General features: G+C 38.9%; 5 protein-coding genes across 5 annotated transcripts; all 5 read right to left on the bottom strand.

The window, feature by feature from the left end:
- Positions 1 to 116: 116 nt before the first annotated feature.
- Positions 117 to 608, bottom strand: LOC142965439 (ladderlectin-like). Its single transcript, XM_076106368.1, has one exon. The coding sequence runs from the start codon at positions 606 to 608 to the stop codon at positions 117 to 119; it is 492 nt and encodes a 163-aa protein (XP_075962483.1).
- Positions 609 to 2,923: 2,315 nt separating this feature from the next.
- Positions 2,924 to 3,403, bottom strand: LOC142965230 (lactose-binding lectin l-2-like). The gene has a single exon (XM_076106032.1). The coding sequence runs from the start codon at positions 3,401 to 3,403 to the stop codon at positions 2,924 to 2,926; it is 480 nt and encodes a 159-aa protein (XP_075962147.1).
- Positions 3,404 to 5,939: 2,536 nt separating this feature from the next.
- Positions 5,940 to 6,441, bottom strand: LOC142965493 (ladderlectin-like). The gene has a single exon (XM_076106446.1). It carries the CDS (start codon positions 6,439 to 6,441, stop codon positions 5,962 to 5,964), a length of 480 nt encoding a protein of 159 aa, XP_075962561.1. The 3' UTR covers positions 5,940 to 5,961.
- Positions 6,442 to 8,582: 2,141 nt separating this feature from the next.
- LOC142965229 (C-type mannose receptor 2-like) lies at positions 8,583 to 11,866 on the bottom strand. Its single transcript, XM_076106031.1, has 2 exons — positions 11,386 to 11,866; positions 8,583 to 9,091 (listed from the first exon to the last, which is right to left on the bottom strand). Exons 1-2 carry the CDS (start codon positions 11,864 to 11,866, stop codon positions 8,583 to 8,585), a joined length of 990 nt encoding a protein of 329 aa, XP_075962146.1.
- A 3,144-nt stretch (positions 11,867 to 15,010) lies between these two features.
- LOC142965366 (galactose-specific lectin nattectin-like) lies at positions 15,011 to 15,499 on the bottom strand. The gene has a single exon (XM_076106285.1). The coding sequence runs from the start codon at positions 15,497 to 15,499 to the stop codon at positions 15,011 to 15,013; it is 489 nt and encodes a 162-aa protein (XP_075962400.1).
- Between the last annotated feature and the right edge of the window lie 984 nt (positions 15,500 to 16,483).

Here is a 16,483-nt window from a genome sequence, read left to right as displayed (position 1 = left end):
AGTCTACACAAACACACACGTGTAAGTGAACATTTGTGTCTTTATTGTAGAGGCCAAAATGCATGTCAGCAGAGCAACAAGTGACCAGGTTCAATCAGACATATGTAACATCTCAGTTACTGAGGACAGTTTGTGCGAAATGCACAAACAAAGGGAAAAGTACGTGAACATGTGCCGTCGTTCCATTTCAGCTCTCTAAGATAGTTGGTGTGGAGACAGTCTTCGTTTCCGTTGTCGTTGTCTGGCATTCCACTGCTCCAAAAGACAAAGTTGACAGCAGACCCATCAGACCACATCCATGTTCCTTCTTTGTGGATGTCACTCAGTCCATACCAGGTCACTCCCTCAGCAGGGTCAAAGTTCTTGATCAGGGATTTGACAAAATTCTGTTCCTTCAGACTGTGGATTGACACCAGGTTGGCTCTCTGTGACACACAGTGGATCTCTGCATCAGCCCAGGTCATGCGTGTGGCAACGTACTTGTAGCAGCGGTTGTTGAAGCTGTACCACAACGTGGGACAGTTGGCCCTCTGTAGAGTCATTCTATGGTCATCAGAAGGAGACACAGCACCCAGAGCCAGAACAAACAAGAAGAGGAACAGAAGCATGTTGGTGTCTCTCTGTCACAGGAGCAGGATGAGGGTTGTTGTGTTGGAGTTGATTGAGACAGGCTGCTTTCTTATAGAGGCTCCAGAGAGGGTGTTTTCACTGTTGGCATGATATTATTGGTCAGCTGAACTTTGCGAACACTTTCAGCAACTATCTGAAGATAAGCCGAAATAAGACCACAAGGACACCTGGAGATGTCACGTACAAATCATAATTTATTCAAATGATTTCTCAAGGTTTTTGTTTTTAATTTCCTCCCCGATAAAGACCATCTGAGGTAAAGAGCTGTACGTGGGTTTAATTAATGGAATGATGACAAACACTTCTTTTATACTCTTTTGCACTTTACGCTCCACAGAGCTTCAGTGGGACAATATTTAAAAGGTGAATACATGTTTGAGTGTTTACTGCTCCTGTCCTTCCAGCTGCCTCTGTTACCCATAAACTTAATATAAACATTATGCTGCTCTATCTCACAACAGTGTGAATTCATTAGTGTGGAGAAAATGTTGAGTTTTGTCGACATGATTAGATTTTCACACTGTTGTTGTGATTGCAACAGTTGTGCTGTTCCCACATTTATCTAATAGACTGGATGGAAAAACAAATGCACTTGGTCAACACTTTCCCTTGTACACATCTACACAGTATCTGAACACAAGCCGAAGAAAGACAACAAGCTCATCCAGAGGTGTCACATAAAAATTGATAATTTATTAATTTCAGTCAAATGTTTACATAGTAAAACGTTGCTTTAGAAAAGACATGTGGCTTCAGCTGTCAGAAGGTTGAGGGGACACGAGGGGAGACGTATTGCTTTGTGACTGACCAATTATTCATTTACAACTGATAAATAACAACATACCAAACATGGGCATATATGTACACATCAACAATATTACAATAGTACAAAGCCTTCAATGTGTCCTATCTTGCATTGTGAACTTTGTGTTTTTTATTTTAACCTGCAAACAGGTTTTAAACAACATTGCTTTAAAAAAAAGTAACTTTACAGTCATGACTACGGCCGATAAAACACTAAATACACCTTCCTGTTGGTTTCCTGTCCGCTACAGCATTTAACACCAGAGGAAAGAGAAGAGCGTCATCTCACCCACTTGCTCTTCTGCTGCTCTCAAGTGGCCAGAAAACAGAACTACAAGTACTTTTACATTCCAGCTTCAAACCACAAACTTGTCTTCTCAAGAATGAACTGACACATTGTTGAACCTCATATTAACTTGTGTTGTCTCAAAATAGAATACACAGAATTCATGAATATTACTCTTATAATCTTGGATGGTTTGTCTAATACTGTGAACAAAAATAACTCTTGAGAAGCAAAGATCTCAACACTAACATGTATAGCTGCAAAAAACATTTACCGTACAATAAACTGACTTCTATAGTCAGAATTTACACTCATTTTAAATAAATTACTTAGATGGCTCAAGTAAGTTATCAGCATGGGTTGCCTTAACCGGGTCCTTAAAACTGGCTACATTTAGATTCAGAGAAGTATTGGTGACAAGAGATAAGAGTCTGTTTTAAGTGTTTTAATGCAGAGACGAGGACACAGCTGCTCATCAGATGGTTATTGTTTAAAATTGGGTCTTTATCACAACTCTACAGTCTATATGCTGCAGGGTCATGTAACATTCGCCTCTGAAGAGTGAATGTATCTATTATTTATTATTATCTATTGTAACAAAAACAGTCAAATGAGAAAGACGTGTGAGGAATGATTTGATAAAAAATTAATCTGGAATCCAAAATGAAAAGACAAGCAATAACTTGAATGATTTTGTTTGCTCTTTGGACAGTCCTTTTATTTTGGCACCTATCGCTTCATTGGAACACCCCAAAATTACTACAGTGAGTTATGTTTTTCATGGATCCAGTGAAATAATTCACATTTTCTTGTGAAGAAATGCAGCGTAGATTTATGAGAGTCTGAGGTGCCGTCATTAGATGGCAGATATGTAAAAACTGACTGGACCTTAACAATTATTGTATTGGTTGGTGATTCATAGAGAGTTGAAATATGTGGATTAAGATGTAATTTTTACTGTATGTGGCTTTGTTTTTTAATTATAACTAGGAGATTATCAAAAAGGTGTGGAAATATTCTGCTTGATCAACCACAGGAGTTACATGTGTGAATATCCAACATCAAAATTAAGGTTAGTGAAACAAAGTCTACACAAACACACACATAAGTGAACATTTGTATCTTTATTGTAGAGGCCAAAATGCATGTCAGCAGAGCAACAAGAGAGCAGTGACCAGGTTCAATCAGACATTATGCAACATCTCAGTTGCGAGATCCACAAACGGAGGGAAAAGTACGTGAACATGGGGCGTCGTTCCATTTCTTCTCTCCGGGATAGTTGGTCTGGACACAGTGTTCGACTCCGTTGTTGTTGTCTGGCTGTCCATTGCTCCAATAAACAAAGTTGGATCTAGACCCATCAGACCACATCCATGTTCCTTCTTTGTGGATGTCACTGAGTCCGATCCAGGTCCACGCCTCAGCAGAGTCAAAGTTCTTGATCAGGGATTTGACAAAATTATTTTCCTCCAGACTGTGGATTGACACCAGGTTGGCTCTCTGTGACACACAGTACATCTCTGCATCAGCCCAGGTCATGTCTGTGGCGACGTACTTGTAGCAGCGGTCGTTGAAGGTGGACCACGTTGTGGGACAGTTGCCATCCTGTAGTATCAATTGAGGGTCATCAGAAGGAGACACAGCACCCAGAGCCAGACCAAACAAGAAGAGGAACAGAAGCATGTTGGTGTCTCGGTCACAGGAGCAGGATGAGGGTTGTTGTGTTGGAGTTGATTGAGACAGGCTGCTTTCTTATAGAGGCTCCAGAGAGGGTGTTTTCACTGTTGGCACAATATTATTATTAGTCAGCTGAACTTGGCGAACACTTTGAGCAAACACACATTATCTCAACATAAGCCGAAATACGACTAAAAGCTCACCTGGAGATGTCACATTAAAGCTATAATTAATATGAATCATTTATCGAAGTTTTTGATTTTAATTTCCTCAAGACCCCCTCCAACAGTCAGGGTTTAGGCAAGAAGAGTAGCAGGGGACAGACCCAAACACAGAGAGACACGGGAGAATAATATTTGACTGATTTTTATAAACAAACATCCAAAACAAAACTTGCAGAGTAGGAGAGTCCAAAAATGTGTAAGAACAAAAAAAAAAAACAAGGAAAACAAGGAACAGGCAAAACACAAAACAGGATAAGATAATTAAAAAACAAACAAGAGGGATACATCCATGAAAAAACAGTGCAGATAGGAGCAAACCAGGGAACATACCATTAAATACCTCAGCAGAGCAGGTCACACAACAGATGAACCGACACTGACACAAGGGACACACAGGGTTTAAATACACTAGGGAGGTGCAGGTGATTAGACACAGGAGGATTCAATCAGGGGCGGGGCAGACAATCACTTTCTTTCTTTCTTTTTTGAGGTTTATTGGCGGTTGGCAAACAATGAATTGCTGCATTACCGCCACCAACCGGTATGGAGTGTGGATCAGGATGTCTAGTACTTATTGAAAAATTAAAATTCAAAGAAAAGAAAAAAGAAAATATACGATATAGTGGATATATGCTGCAAAAAAACTCAAAAAGTGAGTGTCATCAAGTATTATTTAAATATCTTAGATTAATTAATATTACCAAGAAAATATGAGCCCGTCATTTTATTTTAGTTTCTAGTTTTGTTTTCTTTTGTTATGCTTTGTTTTGTTTCATTTATTAATTTCAGTCAAATGTTGACATAGTAAAACGCTGCTTTAGAAAAGACATGTGGCTTCAGCTGTCAGAAGGTTGAGGGGACACGAGGGGAGACGTATTGCTTTGAGACTGACCAATTATTCATTTACAACTGATAAATAATAACAACATACCAAACATGGGCATATATTGACACATCAACAATATTACAATAGTACAAAGCCTTCAATGTGTCCTATCTTCCATTGTGAACTTTGTGTTTTAACATGCAAACAGGTTTTAAACATTGCTTTAAAAAAACGTAACTTTACAGTCATGACTACGGCCGATAAAACACTAAATACACCTTCCTGTTGGTTTCCTGTCCGCTACAGCATTTAACACCAGAGGAAAGAGAAGAGCGTCATCTCACCCACTTGCTCTTCTGCTGCTCTCAAGTGGCCACAAAACAGAACTACAAGTACTTTTACATTCCAGCTTCAAACCACAAACTTGTCTTCTCAAGAATGAACTGACACATTGTTGAACCTCATATTAAGTTGTGTCATCTCAAAATAGAATACACAGAATGTATGAATATTACTCTTATAATCTTGGATGGTTTGTCTAATACTGTGAACAAAATAACTCTTGAGAAGCAAAGATCTCAACACTAACATGTATAGCTGCAAAAAACATTTACCGTACAATAAACTGACTTCTATAGTCTTCAGAATTTACACTCATTTCATATAAATTACTTAGATGGCTCAAGTAAGTTATCAGCATGGGTTGCCTTAACCGGGTCCTTAAAACTGGCTACATTTCAATTCAGGGAAGTATTGGTGACAAGAGATAAGAGTCTGTTTTAAGTGTTTTAATGCAGAGACGACACAGCTGCTCATGAGATGGTTTCTGTTTAAAATTGGGTCTTTATCACAACTCTACAGTCTATATGCTGCAGGGTCATGTAACATTCACCTGTGAAGAGTGCATGTGTCCATATTTATTATTATTATCTATTGTAACAAAAACAAAGTCAAATGAGAAAGATGTGTGAGGAATGATTTGATAAAAAATGAATCTGGAATCCAAAATGAAAAGACAAGCAATAACTTGAATGATTTTGTTTGCTCTTTGGACAAAGTCCTTTTATTTTGGCACCTATCGCTTCAATGGAACACCCCTAAATTACTACAGTGAGTTAGGTTTTTCATGGATCCAGTGAAATACACATTTTCTTGTGAAGAAATGCAGCGTAGATTTATGAGAGTCTGAGGTGCCGTCATTAGATGGAAATTAAGAACTGACTGGACCTTAACAGTTATTGCTTTAAAATTGTAGTGGTTGGTGATGCATAGAGAGTTGAAATATGTGGCTTTGTTTTTCAATTAGGAGATTATCAAAAAGGTATGGAAATATTCTGTTTGACCAACCACAGGAGTTACATGTGTGAATATCCAACATCAAAATGAAGGTTAGTGAAACAAAGTCTACCCAAACACACAAGTGAACATTTGTATCTTCATTCTAGAGGCCAAAATGCATGTCAGCAGAGCAACAAGTGAACAGTGACCAGGTTCAATCAGACATATGTAACATCTCAGTTGCGAGATCCACAAACAGAGGGAAAAGTACGTGAACATGCTGCGTCGTTCCATTTCAGCCCTTTAGGATAGTTGGTCAGGACACAGTGTTCATTTCCTCTGCCGTTGTTTGGCATTCTTTTGCTCCAACAGACAAATTTGGCTGCAGACCCATCAGACCACAGCCATGTTCCTTCTTTGTGGATGTCACTGAGTCCGATCCAGGTCTGCCCCTCAGCAAGGTCAAAGTTCTTGATCAGAAATTTGACAAATTTCTGTTCCTCCAGACTGTGGATTGACACCAGGTTGGCTCCCTGTGACACACAGTGGATCTCTGCATCAACCCAGGTCATGTCTGTGGCGACGTACTTGTAGCAGCGGTTGTTGAAGCTGTACCAGAACATGGGACAGTTGCCATCCTGTAGCAGCGCTTGATGGTCATCAGAAGGAGACACAGCACCCAGAGCCAGAACAAACAAGAAGAGGAACAGCAGCATGTTGGTGTCTCTGTCACAGGAGCAGGATGAGGGTTGTTGTGTTGGAGTTGATTGAGACAGGCTGCTTTCTTATAGAGGCTCCACAGAGGGCGTTTTCACTGTTGGCACAATATTATTATTAGTCAGCTGAACTTGGCGAACAATTTCAGCAACCACATTATCTAAACATAAGCCGAAATACGACCAAAAGCTCACCTGGAGATTATTATGCCAAGTGTATGGACATTGTTATGAGCGACAATGGATCGTTTTGTAACTCGACCAAAAAAATCCACAAGCACAAGAGAGATACCCTCCACCTCAGGAAACACCGGTGAAAATGCAAGTGGCGAGGCGACACCTGCTGCTGCTGATGTAGCAGCAGATAAGGGTAAGCGCAAACGAGAGAAGACCCGAAAATATACAGATACTTATCTGAAGTTTGGATTTACCTTCAAGGAGACAGATGACATTGAATTACCAATATGTGTAATTTGCTCTGCTGTGTTGTCAAACGAATGTATGAAGCCATCAAAGCTGCAGCGTCACTTGGCGACAACCCACAGCCACTTAAAAGACAAACCTGTTGAATACTTCCAAACTAGTCTCCAATCCCTCCAAGGTCAACAGACATTGATGAGAAAATCAGGCAAAGTTGATGAGCTAGCTTTGAAATGCTCTTATCAAGTTGCTCTTACAAAGTACAAAGCCTTCAATGTGTCCTATCTTGCATTGTGAACTTTCTGTCTTCTGTTTTAACCTGCAAACAGGTTTTAAACATTGCTTTAAAAAAAAGTAACTTTACAGTCATGACTACGGCCGATAAAACACTAAATACACCTTCCTGTTGGTTTCCTGTCCGCTACAGCATTTAACACCAGAGGAAAGAGAAGAGCGTCATCTCACCCACTTGCTCTTCTGCTGCTCTCAAGTGGCCACAAAACAGAACTACAAGTACTTTTACATTCCAGCTTCAAACCACAAACTTGTCTTCTCAAGAATGAACTGACACATTGTTGAACCTCATATTAAGTTGTGTCGTCTCAAAATAGAATACACAGAATGTATGAATATTACTCTTATAATCTTGGATGGTTTGTCTAATACTGTGAACAAAAATAACTCTTGAGAAGCAAAGATCTCAACACTAACATGTATAGCTGCAAAAAACATTTACCGTACAATAAACTGACTTCTTTAGTCTTCAGAATTTACACTCATTTTAAATAAATTACTTAGATGGCTCAAGTAAGTTATCAGCATGGGTTGCCTTAACCGGGTCCTTAAAACTGGCTACATTTAGATTCAGAGAAGTATTGGTGACAAGAGATAAGAGTCTGTTTTAAGTGTTTTAATGCAGAGACGAGGACACAGCTGCTCATCAGATGGTTATTGTTTAAAATTGGGTCTTTATCACAACTCTACAGTCTACATGCTGCAGGGTCATGTAACATTCGCCTCTGAAGAGTGAATGAGTCTATATTATTTACAGTAAAATTATCTATTGTAACAAAAACAAAGTCCAATGAGAAAGATGTGTGAGGAATGATTTGATAAATTAATCTGGAATCTAAAATGAAAACAAGAAAAATAAAGACAAGTAATAACTCGAAAGAAAGATTTAGTTTGCTCTTTGGACCAAGTCCTTTTATTTCGGCACCTAGCGTTTCATTGGAACACCACTAAATTACTCTCATTACTACAGTGAGTTAGGTTTTTCATGGATCCAGTGAAATAATTCATATTTTCTTGAGAAGAAATGTAGCGTAGATTTATGAGAGTCTGAGGTGCCGTCATTAGATGACAGTTAGGTCAGAACTGACTGGACCTTAACAATAATTGCTTTAAAATTGTATTGGTTGGTGATGCATAGAGAGTTGAAATATGTGGATTAAGATGTCATTTTTACTATATGTGGCTTTGTTTTTTAATTATAACTAGGAGATTATCAGAAAGGTGTGGAAATATTTCATTTGATCAACCACAGGAGTTACATGTGTGAATATACAACATCAAAATGAAGGTTAGTGAAACAAAGTCTACACAAACACACACATATAAGTGAACATTTGTGTCTTTATTGTAGAGGCCAAAATGCATGTCAGCAGAGCAACAAGAGAGCAGTGACCAGGTTCAATCAGACATATGTAACATCTCAGTTACTAAGCACAGTCTATGCGAGATGCACAAACAAAGGGATAAGTACGTGAACATGGGTTGTCGTTCCATTTCAGCTCTTTAGGATAGTTGGTCTGGACACAGTGTTCGACTCGTTTGTAGTTGTCTGGCTGTCTACTGCTCCAATAAACAAAGTTGACAGCAGATCCATCAGACCACATCCATCTGCCTTCTTTGTGGATGTCACTCAGTCCGAACCAGGTCACTCCCTCAGCAGGGTCAAAGTTCTTGATCAGGGATTTGACAAAATTCTGTTCCACCCGACTGTGGATTGACACCAGGTTGGCTCTCTGTGACACACAGTAGAGCTCTGCATCAGCCCAGGTCACACGTGTGGAAACGTACTTGTAGCAGCGGCCATTGAAGCTGTACCAGAACGCGGGACAGTTGGCCCTCTGTAGCTTCACTTGATGGTCATCAGAAGGAGACACAGCACCCAGAGCCAGACCAAACAAGAAGAGGAACAGCAGCATGTTGGTGTCAGAGTCTCCGTCTATAACGTGATGTGAACTGTTGCGCCTTATCAAGAATCTTGCAGAGACAGTTGAAAGGCCACTTTCTTTTATATGCTTCAGAGAGGGTGTCTGCAATGTTGGTGTGATACCATTGGTCAAATGCACTTGGCAACTTACTATCTGAACATAAGCCAACAAAAACACATTAAAAATTATTATCATCAAGCAATCTCTACTAATCATTGATAGAGTTATATGACAAAGTACCCCGTGACGTGAGTCATATTCTGCCTGACCTTGAACGAGATATGAAGCATTAACTTGTCTCATTTAGAATAGGATTTATTTTTGCTTAAAGTTCCCTCAGTGACACAACAAGAGTGCATCCTCTCCACTCAAGAAGATGATCTCTTCCATTTCAACAGCGCTGAACCCAAACACAGTATAGGTGAGTCTACTACGACAGGCCCGTTTGGATATATTATACCTCCTCCGTCTTTTAGCAGCTGTGAGGTTTATGTAACAATTCAGGGTTGTTTCCTTTATCATATGAACTGTCAGAAATATTTCCACTATTTCTTTATGTTTTCTTTGAGATGTATATCACATACGTTGGACAGACCTGTCTGGGTAATACATTACATTTTATAAATGTTTTCACCCATCCATGAAATGGGCAGACCAATTAATCTAATAAGACTTTCTTGACATCTTTAAGTATTCTGTGTAAATTGAGCCTTTATAGCTTTCTAATATTACAGTTATCCATAAGTACAAACATCCAGAGGTACAGTAGACCAAGACAAATGAAGTCAGGATAGTTCAATATATTCTCGCCATATCCAATTATATATCGATATCCAATCATCACAGCCATTTATTATCAGAATCAATGTGACATCCTGACAAGGAACCAAATAACTGACTAATTGACATTAATGCTGGTCTAGATTCATGAGGACAGTAATAAACAGTAAGACATCTGCATTAAGCTCAGTTTTTCATAGAATAGATCTTATTCGGGTTCCTGCTGTGGCTCCTAATGGATTCAGTAAGCAGTTCAATAACTAGCATGAAAATCAGAAGGGATCCAGCGTCTCACTGACGGGTTGATCTCCCCAACAAGAACTGTGATGGTCATATTGTTCTGATCTGGACATCACAGGGGCATTAGAATTGTAACATCCATTTATGCACAAGGACCAGATGCACTATGTTTAGCTTTTGTAGCGAAACGCTAATTAACACCTGTCCACATATGCCATTAACGAGTACGCTGGCCTTGGGTTGATAAAACATCAGCTTAATCCAGCTAATAAAACCCTCCCCAAGACCATCAGTACTACTGATCAAAGAGCTTCTCAGCATCAAGTGAAATGATCAGACCTTGCACTTTATACATGTTAATTTTGAATGCCACCCAAGTTTCTCTGTGAGGGGTCTGATCTGCTACACGTGAACGTTGAACAGACGTCATTCCAGGGCTAATTTAAGGACATTCAATTCTGTGGTAAAAAAAGAAAATACAGTGATCCCTAAACAAACCACTGATCTATGCTGCAGGACTCAGACATTTCTTACTGAGCGATATATAGAATCATATTTACAGTACAATGTAGAATTATCATCTATCCAAACTAAAATAAAGTCCAATGAGAATTGCATGAGTAGTGTTCGGATAAATATGAACCTGAACACCAAAATGAAAAATAAAAGACAACAGTCACTCAATAGTTGTTGAACTCTGCACCTTCAGGAGAGCAGTTTATATTTATATAGATTTATGGAATCATAACAAATGCTTATAAAGATTATCCTAGTATCAAACAATGGGCCGGAGATAAAACAGAAACTTTATAGACTATCCCTCCATGACACAGGCACTTAGCTCAACGGGCAAGTGATTGATCATAGATCCATAAAGCAGTCGTCATTCCCTTTTATTTTTGCCCTGAGATTTACTTTGGGGAAAAGCTCTAAACTCTCTTGATACCACCAATACGTTCACCATCAAACAATCCCTTGTGTTCATGATTAGAGTTATAAGGAACTGTTGTATCCATATTGTTAACAGTTAGATTCTTATTTTGCTAAATCTATATTTTCTTTGGCTAAATAAGGAAAAAAGTATTCAAAATGTTTATAAATATTTCCTTTTACCCACAATTTAAATGACCTGTGTTAGTGTCAAACATTCATGAAAATGAAGATTAATGAAATTACTTCTGTGCACACTTTTGTATCTTTATTGTTCAGGCTCAATGCATAACAACAGAGCAACAGGCGGAAAGTCACAGTTCAATCAGACATAACCTTTTTAGTTTCTAAGGACAAATTGTGCGAGATTCACAAACAAAAGTATGTTCATCAGAACATAGTATATCATTCCATCTCAATTCTGGGCCATGGTTGTTATGAACACAGTGTTCAACTCCTGCAACGTTGTTTGGTTCCCCTCCATGCCAAAAGACAAATTTGACGGCAGACCCATCAGACCACATCCATCTGCCTTCTTTTTGAGTGTCGCTGAGTCCGATCCAGGTCCTCCCCTGAGCAGGGTCAAAGTTCTTGATCAGGAAATTGATGAAATTCTGTTCCTCCAGACTGTGGATTGACACCAGGTTGGCTCCCTCTGACACACAGTAGAGCTCTGCATCAGCCCAGGTCATACGTGTGGAAACGTACTTGTAGCAGCGGCCGTTGAAGCTGTACCAGAACATGGGACACTTGGCCCTCTGTAGCTTCACTTGATGGTCATCAGAAGGAGACACAGCACCCAGAGCCAGACCAAACAAGAAGAGGAACAGCAGCATGTTGGTGTCAGAGTCTCCGTCTATAACGTGATGTGAACTGTTGCACGTTATCAAGAATCTTGCAGAGACAGTTGAAAGGCCACTTTCTTTTATATGCTTCAGAGAGGGTGTCTGCAATGTTGGTGTGATACCATTGGCCAAATGCACTTGGCAACTTACTATCTGAACATAAGCCAAAAAAAACACATCAAACATTATTATCATCAAGCAATCTCTACTAATCATTGATAGAGTTATATGACAAAGTACCCCGTGACGTGAGTCATATTCTGCCTGACCTTGAACGAGATATGAAGCATTAACTTGTCTCATTTAGAATAGGATTTATTTTTGCTTAAAGTTCCCTCAGTGACACAACAAGAGTGCATCCTCTCCACTCAAGAAGATGATCTCTTCCATTTCAACAGCGCTGAACCCAAACACAGTATAGGTGAGTCTACTACGACAGGCCCGTTTGGATATATTATACCTCCTCCGTCTTTTAGCAGCTGTGAGGTTTATGTAACAATTCAGGGTTGTTTCCTTTATCATATGAACTGTCAGAAATATTTCCACTATTTCTTTATGTTTTCTTTGAGATGTATATCACATACGTTGGACAGACCTGTCTGGGTAATACATTACATTTTATAAATGTTTTCACCCATCCATGAAATGGGCAGACCAATTAATCTAATAAGACTTTCTTGACATCTTGAAGTATTCTGTATAAATTGAGCCTTTATAGCTTTCTAATATTACAGTTATCCATAAGTACAAACATCCAGAGGTACAGTAGACCAAGACAAATGAAGTCAGGATAGTTCAATATATTCTCGCCATATCCAATTATATATCGATATCCAATCATCACAGCCATTTATTATCAGAATCAATGTGACATCCCGACAAGGAACCAACGAACTGACTAATTGACATTAAGGCTGGTCTAGATTCATGAGGACAGTAATAAACAGTAAGACATCTGCATTGATCTCAGTTTTTTATAGAATAGGTGTTATTCGGGTTCCTGCTGTGGCTCCTAATGGATTCAGTAAGCAGTTCAATAACTAGCATGAAAATCAGAAGGGATCCAGCGTCTCACAGACGGGTTGATCTCCCCAACAAGAACTGTGATGATCATATATTTTCTGATCTGGACATCACAGGGGCATTAGAATTGTAACATACAGTACATTTATGCACAAGGACCAGATGCACTGTGTTTAGTGTTTGTAGCGAAACGCTAATTAACACCTGTCCACATATGCCATTAACGAGTACGCTGGCCTTGGGTTGATAAAACATCAGCTTAATCCAGCTAATAAAACCCTCCCCAAGACCATCAGTACTACTGATCAAAGAGCTTCTCAGCATCAAGTGAAATGATCAGACCTTGCGCTTTATACATTTATCTAATAGACTGGATGGAAAAACAAATGCACTTGGTCAACACTTCCCCTTGTACACAACTACACAGTATCTGAACACAAGCCAAAGAAAGGCAACAAGCTCATCAGATGTCACATAAAAATGACAATTTATTAATTTCAGTCAAATGTTGACATAGTAAAACGCTGCTTTAGAAAAGACATGTGGCTTCAGCTGTCAGAAGGTTGAGGGGACACGAGGGGAGACGTATTGCTTTGTGACTGACCAATTTTTCATTTACAATCAATAAATAATAACATACCAAACATGGGCATATATTGACACATCAACAATATTACAATAGTACAAAGCCTTCAATGTGTCCTATCTTCCATTATGAACTTTGTGTCTTTCGTTTTAACCTGCAAACAGGTTTTAAACAACATTGCTTTAAAAAAACGTAACTTTACAGTCATGACTACGGCCGATAAAACACTAAATACACCTTCCTGTTGGTTTCCTGTCCGCTACAGCATTTAACACCAGAGGAAAGAGAAGAGCGTCATCTCACCCACTTGCTCTTCTGCTGCTCTCAAGTGGCCACAAAACAGAACTACAACTACTTTTACATTCCAGCTTCAAACCACAAACTTGTCTTCTCAAGAATGAACTGACACATTGTTGAACCTCATATTAAGTTGTGTCATCTCAAAATAGAATACACAGAATTCATGAATACTTATAATCTTGGATGGTTTGTCTAATACTGTGAACAAAAATAACTCTTGAGAAGCAAAGATCTCAACACTAACATGTATAGCTGCAAAACACATTTACCGTACAATAAACTGACTTCTTTAGTCTTCAGAATTTACACTCATTTAAAATAAATTACTTAGATGGCTCAAGTAAGTTATCAGCATGGGTTGCCTTAACCGGGTCCTTAAAACTGGATACATTTCAATTCAGGGAAGTATTGGTGACAAGAGATAAGAGTCTGTTTTAAGTGTTTTAATGCAGAGACGAGGACACAGCTGCTCAGAAGATGTTTGTTTAAAATGTGGTCTTTATCACAACTCTAGTCTATATGCTGCAGGGTCATGTAACATTCGCCTCTGAAGAGTGCATGTGTCTATATTATTTATTATTATCTATTGTAACAAAAACAAAGTCAAATGAGAAAGATGTGAGGAATGATTTGATAAAAAATTAATCAGGAATCCAAAATGAAAAGACAAGCAATAACTCAAAAGATTAAGTTTACTCTTTACCAAGTCCTATTATTTTGGCACCAATCTTTTCATTTGAAAACCCTTAAATTACTCTCATTACTACAGTGAGTTAGGTTTTTCATGGCTCCAGTGAAATAATTCACATTTTCTTGTAAAGAAATGCAGCGTAGATTTATGAGAGTCTGAGGTGCCGTCATTAGATGACAGTTAGGTCAGAACTGACTGGACCTTAACAATAATTGCTTTAAAATTGTAGTGGTTGGTGATGCATAGAGAGTTGAAATATGTGGATTAAGATGTCATTTTTACTATATGTGGCTTTGTTTTTTAATTATAACTAGGAGATTATCAGAAAGGTGTGGAAATATTTCATTTGATCAACCACAGGAGTTACATGTGTGAATATACAACATTAAAATGAAGGTTAGTGAAACAAAGTCTACACAAACACACACATATAAGTGAACATTTGTGTCTTTATTGTAGAGGCCAAAATGCATGTCAGCAGAGCAACAAGTGACCAGTGACCAGGTTCAATCAGACATATGTAACATCTCAGTTACTAAGCACAGTCTATGCGAGATGCACAAACAAAGGGATAAGTATGTGAACATGGGTTGTCGTTCCATTTCAGCTCATTAGGAAAGTTGGTCTGGACACAGTGTTCAATTCCTTTGTAGTTGTCTGGCATTCCACTGCTCCAAAAGACAAAGTTGACAGCAGACCCATCAGACCACATCCATGTTCCTTCTTTGTGGATGTCACTCAGTCCGAACCAGGTCACTCCCTCAGCAGGGTCAAAGTTCTTGATCAGGGATTTGACAAAATTCTGTTCCCCCCGACTGTGGATTGACACCAGGTTGGCTCCCTCTGACACACAGTAGAGCTCTGCATCAGCCCAGGTCATACGTGTGGAAACGTACTTGTAGCAGCGGCCGTTGAAGCTGTACCAGAACATGGGACAGTTGGCCCTCTGTAGCTTCACTTGATGGTCATCAGAAGGAGACACAGCACCCAGAGCCAGACCAAACAAGAAGAGGAACAGCAGCATGTTGGTGTCAGAGTCTCCGTCTATAACGTGATGTGAACTGTTGCACGTTATCAAGAATCTTAAGGAGACAGTTGAACGGCCACTTTCTTTTATATGCTTCAGAGAGGGTGTCTGCAATGTTGGTGTGATACCATTGGTCAAATGCACTTGGCAACTTACTATCTGAACATAAGCCAACAAAAACACATTAAAAATTATTATCATCAAGCAATCTCTACTAATCATTGATAGAGTTATATGACAAAGTACCCCGTGACGTGAGTCATATTCTGCCTGACCTTGAACGAGATATGAAGCATTAACTTGTCTCATTTAGAATAGGATTTATTTTTGCTTAAAGTTCCCTCAGTGACACAACAAGAGTGCATCCTCTCCACTCAAGAAGATGATCTCTTCCATTTCAACAGCGCTGAACCCAAACACAGTATAGGTGAGTCTACTACGACAGGCCCGTTTGGATATATTATACCTCCTCCGTCTTTTAGCAGCTGTGAGGTTTATGTAACAATTCAGGGTTGTTTCCTTTATCATATGAACTTTCAGAAATATTTCCACTATTTCTTTATGTTTTCTTTGAGATGTATATCACATACGTTGGACAGACCTGTCTGGGTAATACATTACATTTTATAAATGTTTTCACCCATCCATGAAATGGGCAGACCAATTAATCTAATAAGACTTTCTTGACATCTTGAAGTATTCTGTGTAAATTGAGCCTTTATAGCTTTCTAATATTACAGTTATCCATAAGTACAAACATCCAGAGGTACAGTAGACCAAGACAAATGAAGTCAGGATAGTTCAATATATTCTCGCCATATCCAATTATATATCGATATCCAATCATCACAGCCATGTATTATCAGAATCAATGTGACATCCTGACAAGGAACCAAATAACTGACTAATTGACATTAATGCTGGTCTAGATTCATGAGGACAGTAATAAACAGTAAGACATCTGCATTAAGCTCAGTTTTT

This window comes from Anarhichas minor, unplaced genomic scaffold (assembly GCF_050575085.1).
Source record: "Anarhichas minor isolate MPS153535 unplaced genomic scaffold, ASM5057508v1 ptg000033l, whole genome shotgun sequence".
Taxonomy (NCBI): Eukaryota; Metazoa; Chordata; class Actinopteri; order Perciformes; family Anarhichadidae; genus Anarhichas; species Anarhichas minor.
Note: the sequence above shows the minus strand (reverse complement) of the source record. Positions and strands in the feature narration are given on the sequence as shown.

Excerpts from the sequence above, each read along its gene's own strand:
- LOC142965493 (XM_076106446.1), bottom strand. The coding sequence starts at position 6,441 with ATGCTGCTGTTCCTCTTCTTGTTTGTTCTGGCTCTGGGTGCTGTGTCT.
- LOC142965439 (XM_076106368.1), bottom strand. The coding sequence starts at position 608 with ATGCTTCTGTTCCTCTTCTTGTTTGTTCTGGCTCTGGGTGCTGTGTCT.
- LOC142965230 (XM_076106032.1), bottom strand. The coding sequence starts at position 3,403 with ATGCTTCTGTTCCTCTTCTTGTTTGGTCTGGCTCTGGGTGCTGTGTCT.
- LOC142965366 (XM_076106285.1), bottom strand. The coding sequence starts at position 15,499 with ATGCTGCTGTTCCTCTTCTTGTTTGGTCTGGCTCTGGGTGCTGTGTCT.
- LOC142965229 (XM_076106031.1), bottom strand. The coding sequence starts at position 11,866 with ATGCTGCTGTTCCTCTTCTTGTTTGGTCTGGCTCTGGGTGCTGTGTCT. Across the intron at positions 9,092-11,385 it reads TTGTGAATCTCGCACAATTT|ACGGAGACTCTGACACCAAC; the intron begins GTCCTTAGAAAC and ends ATCACGTTATAG.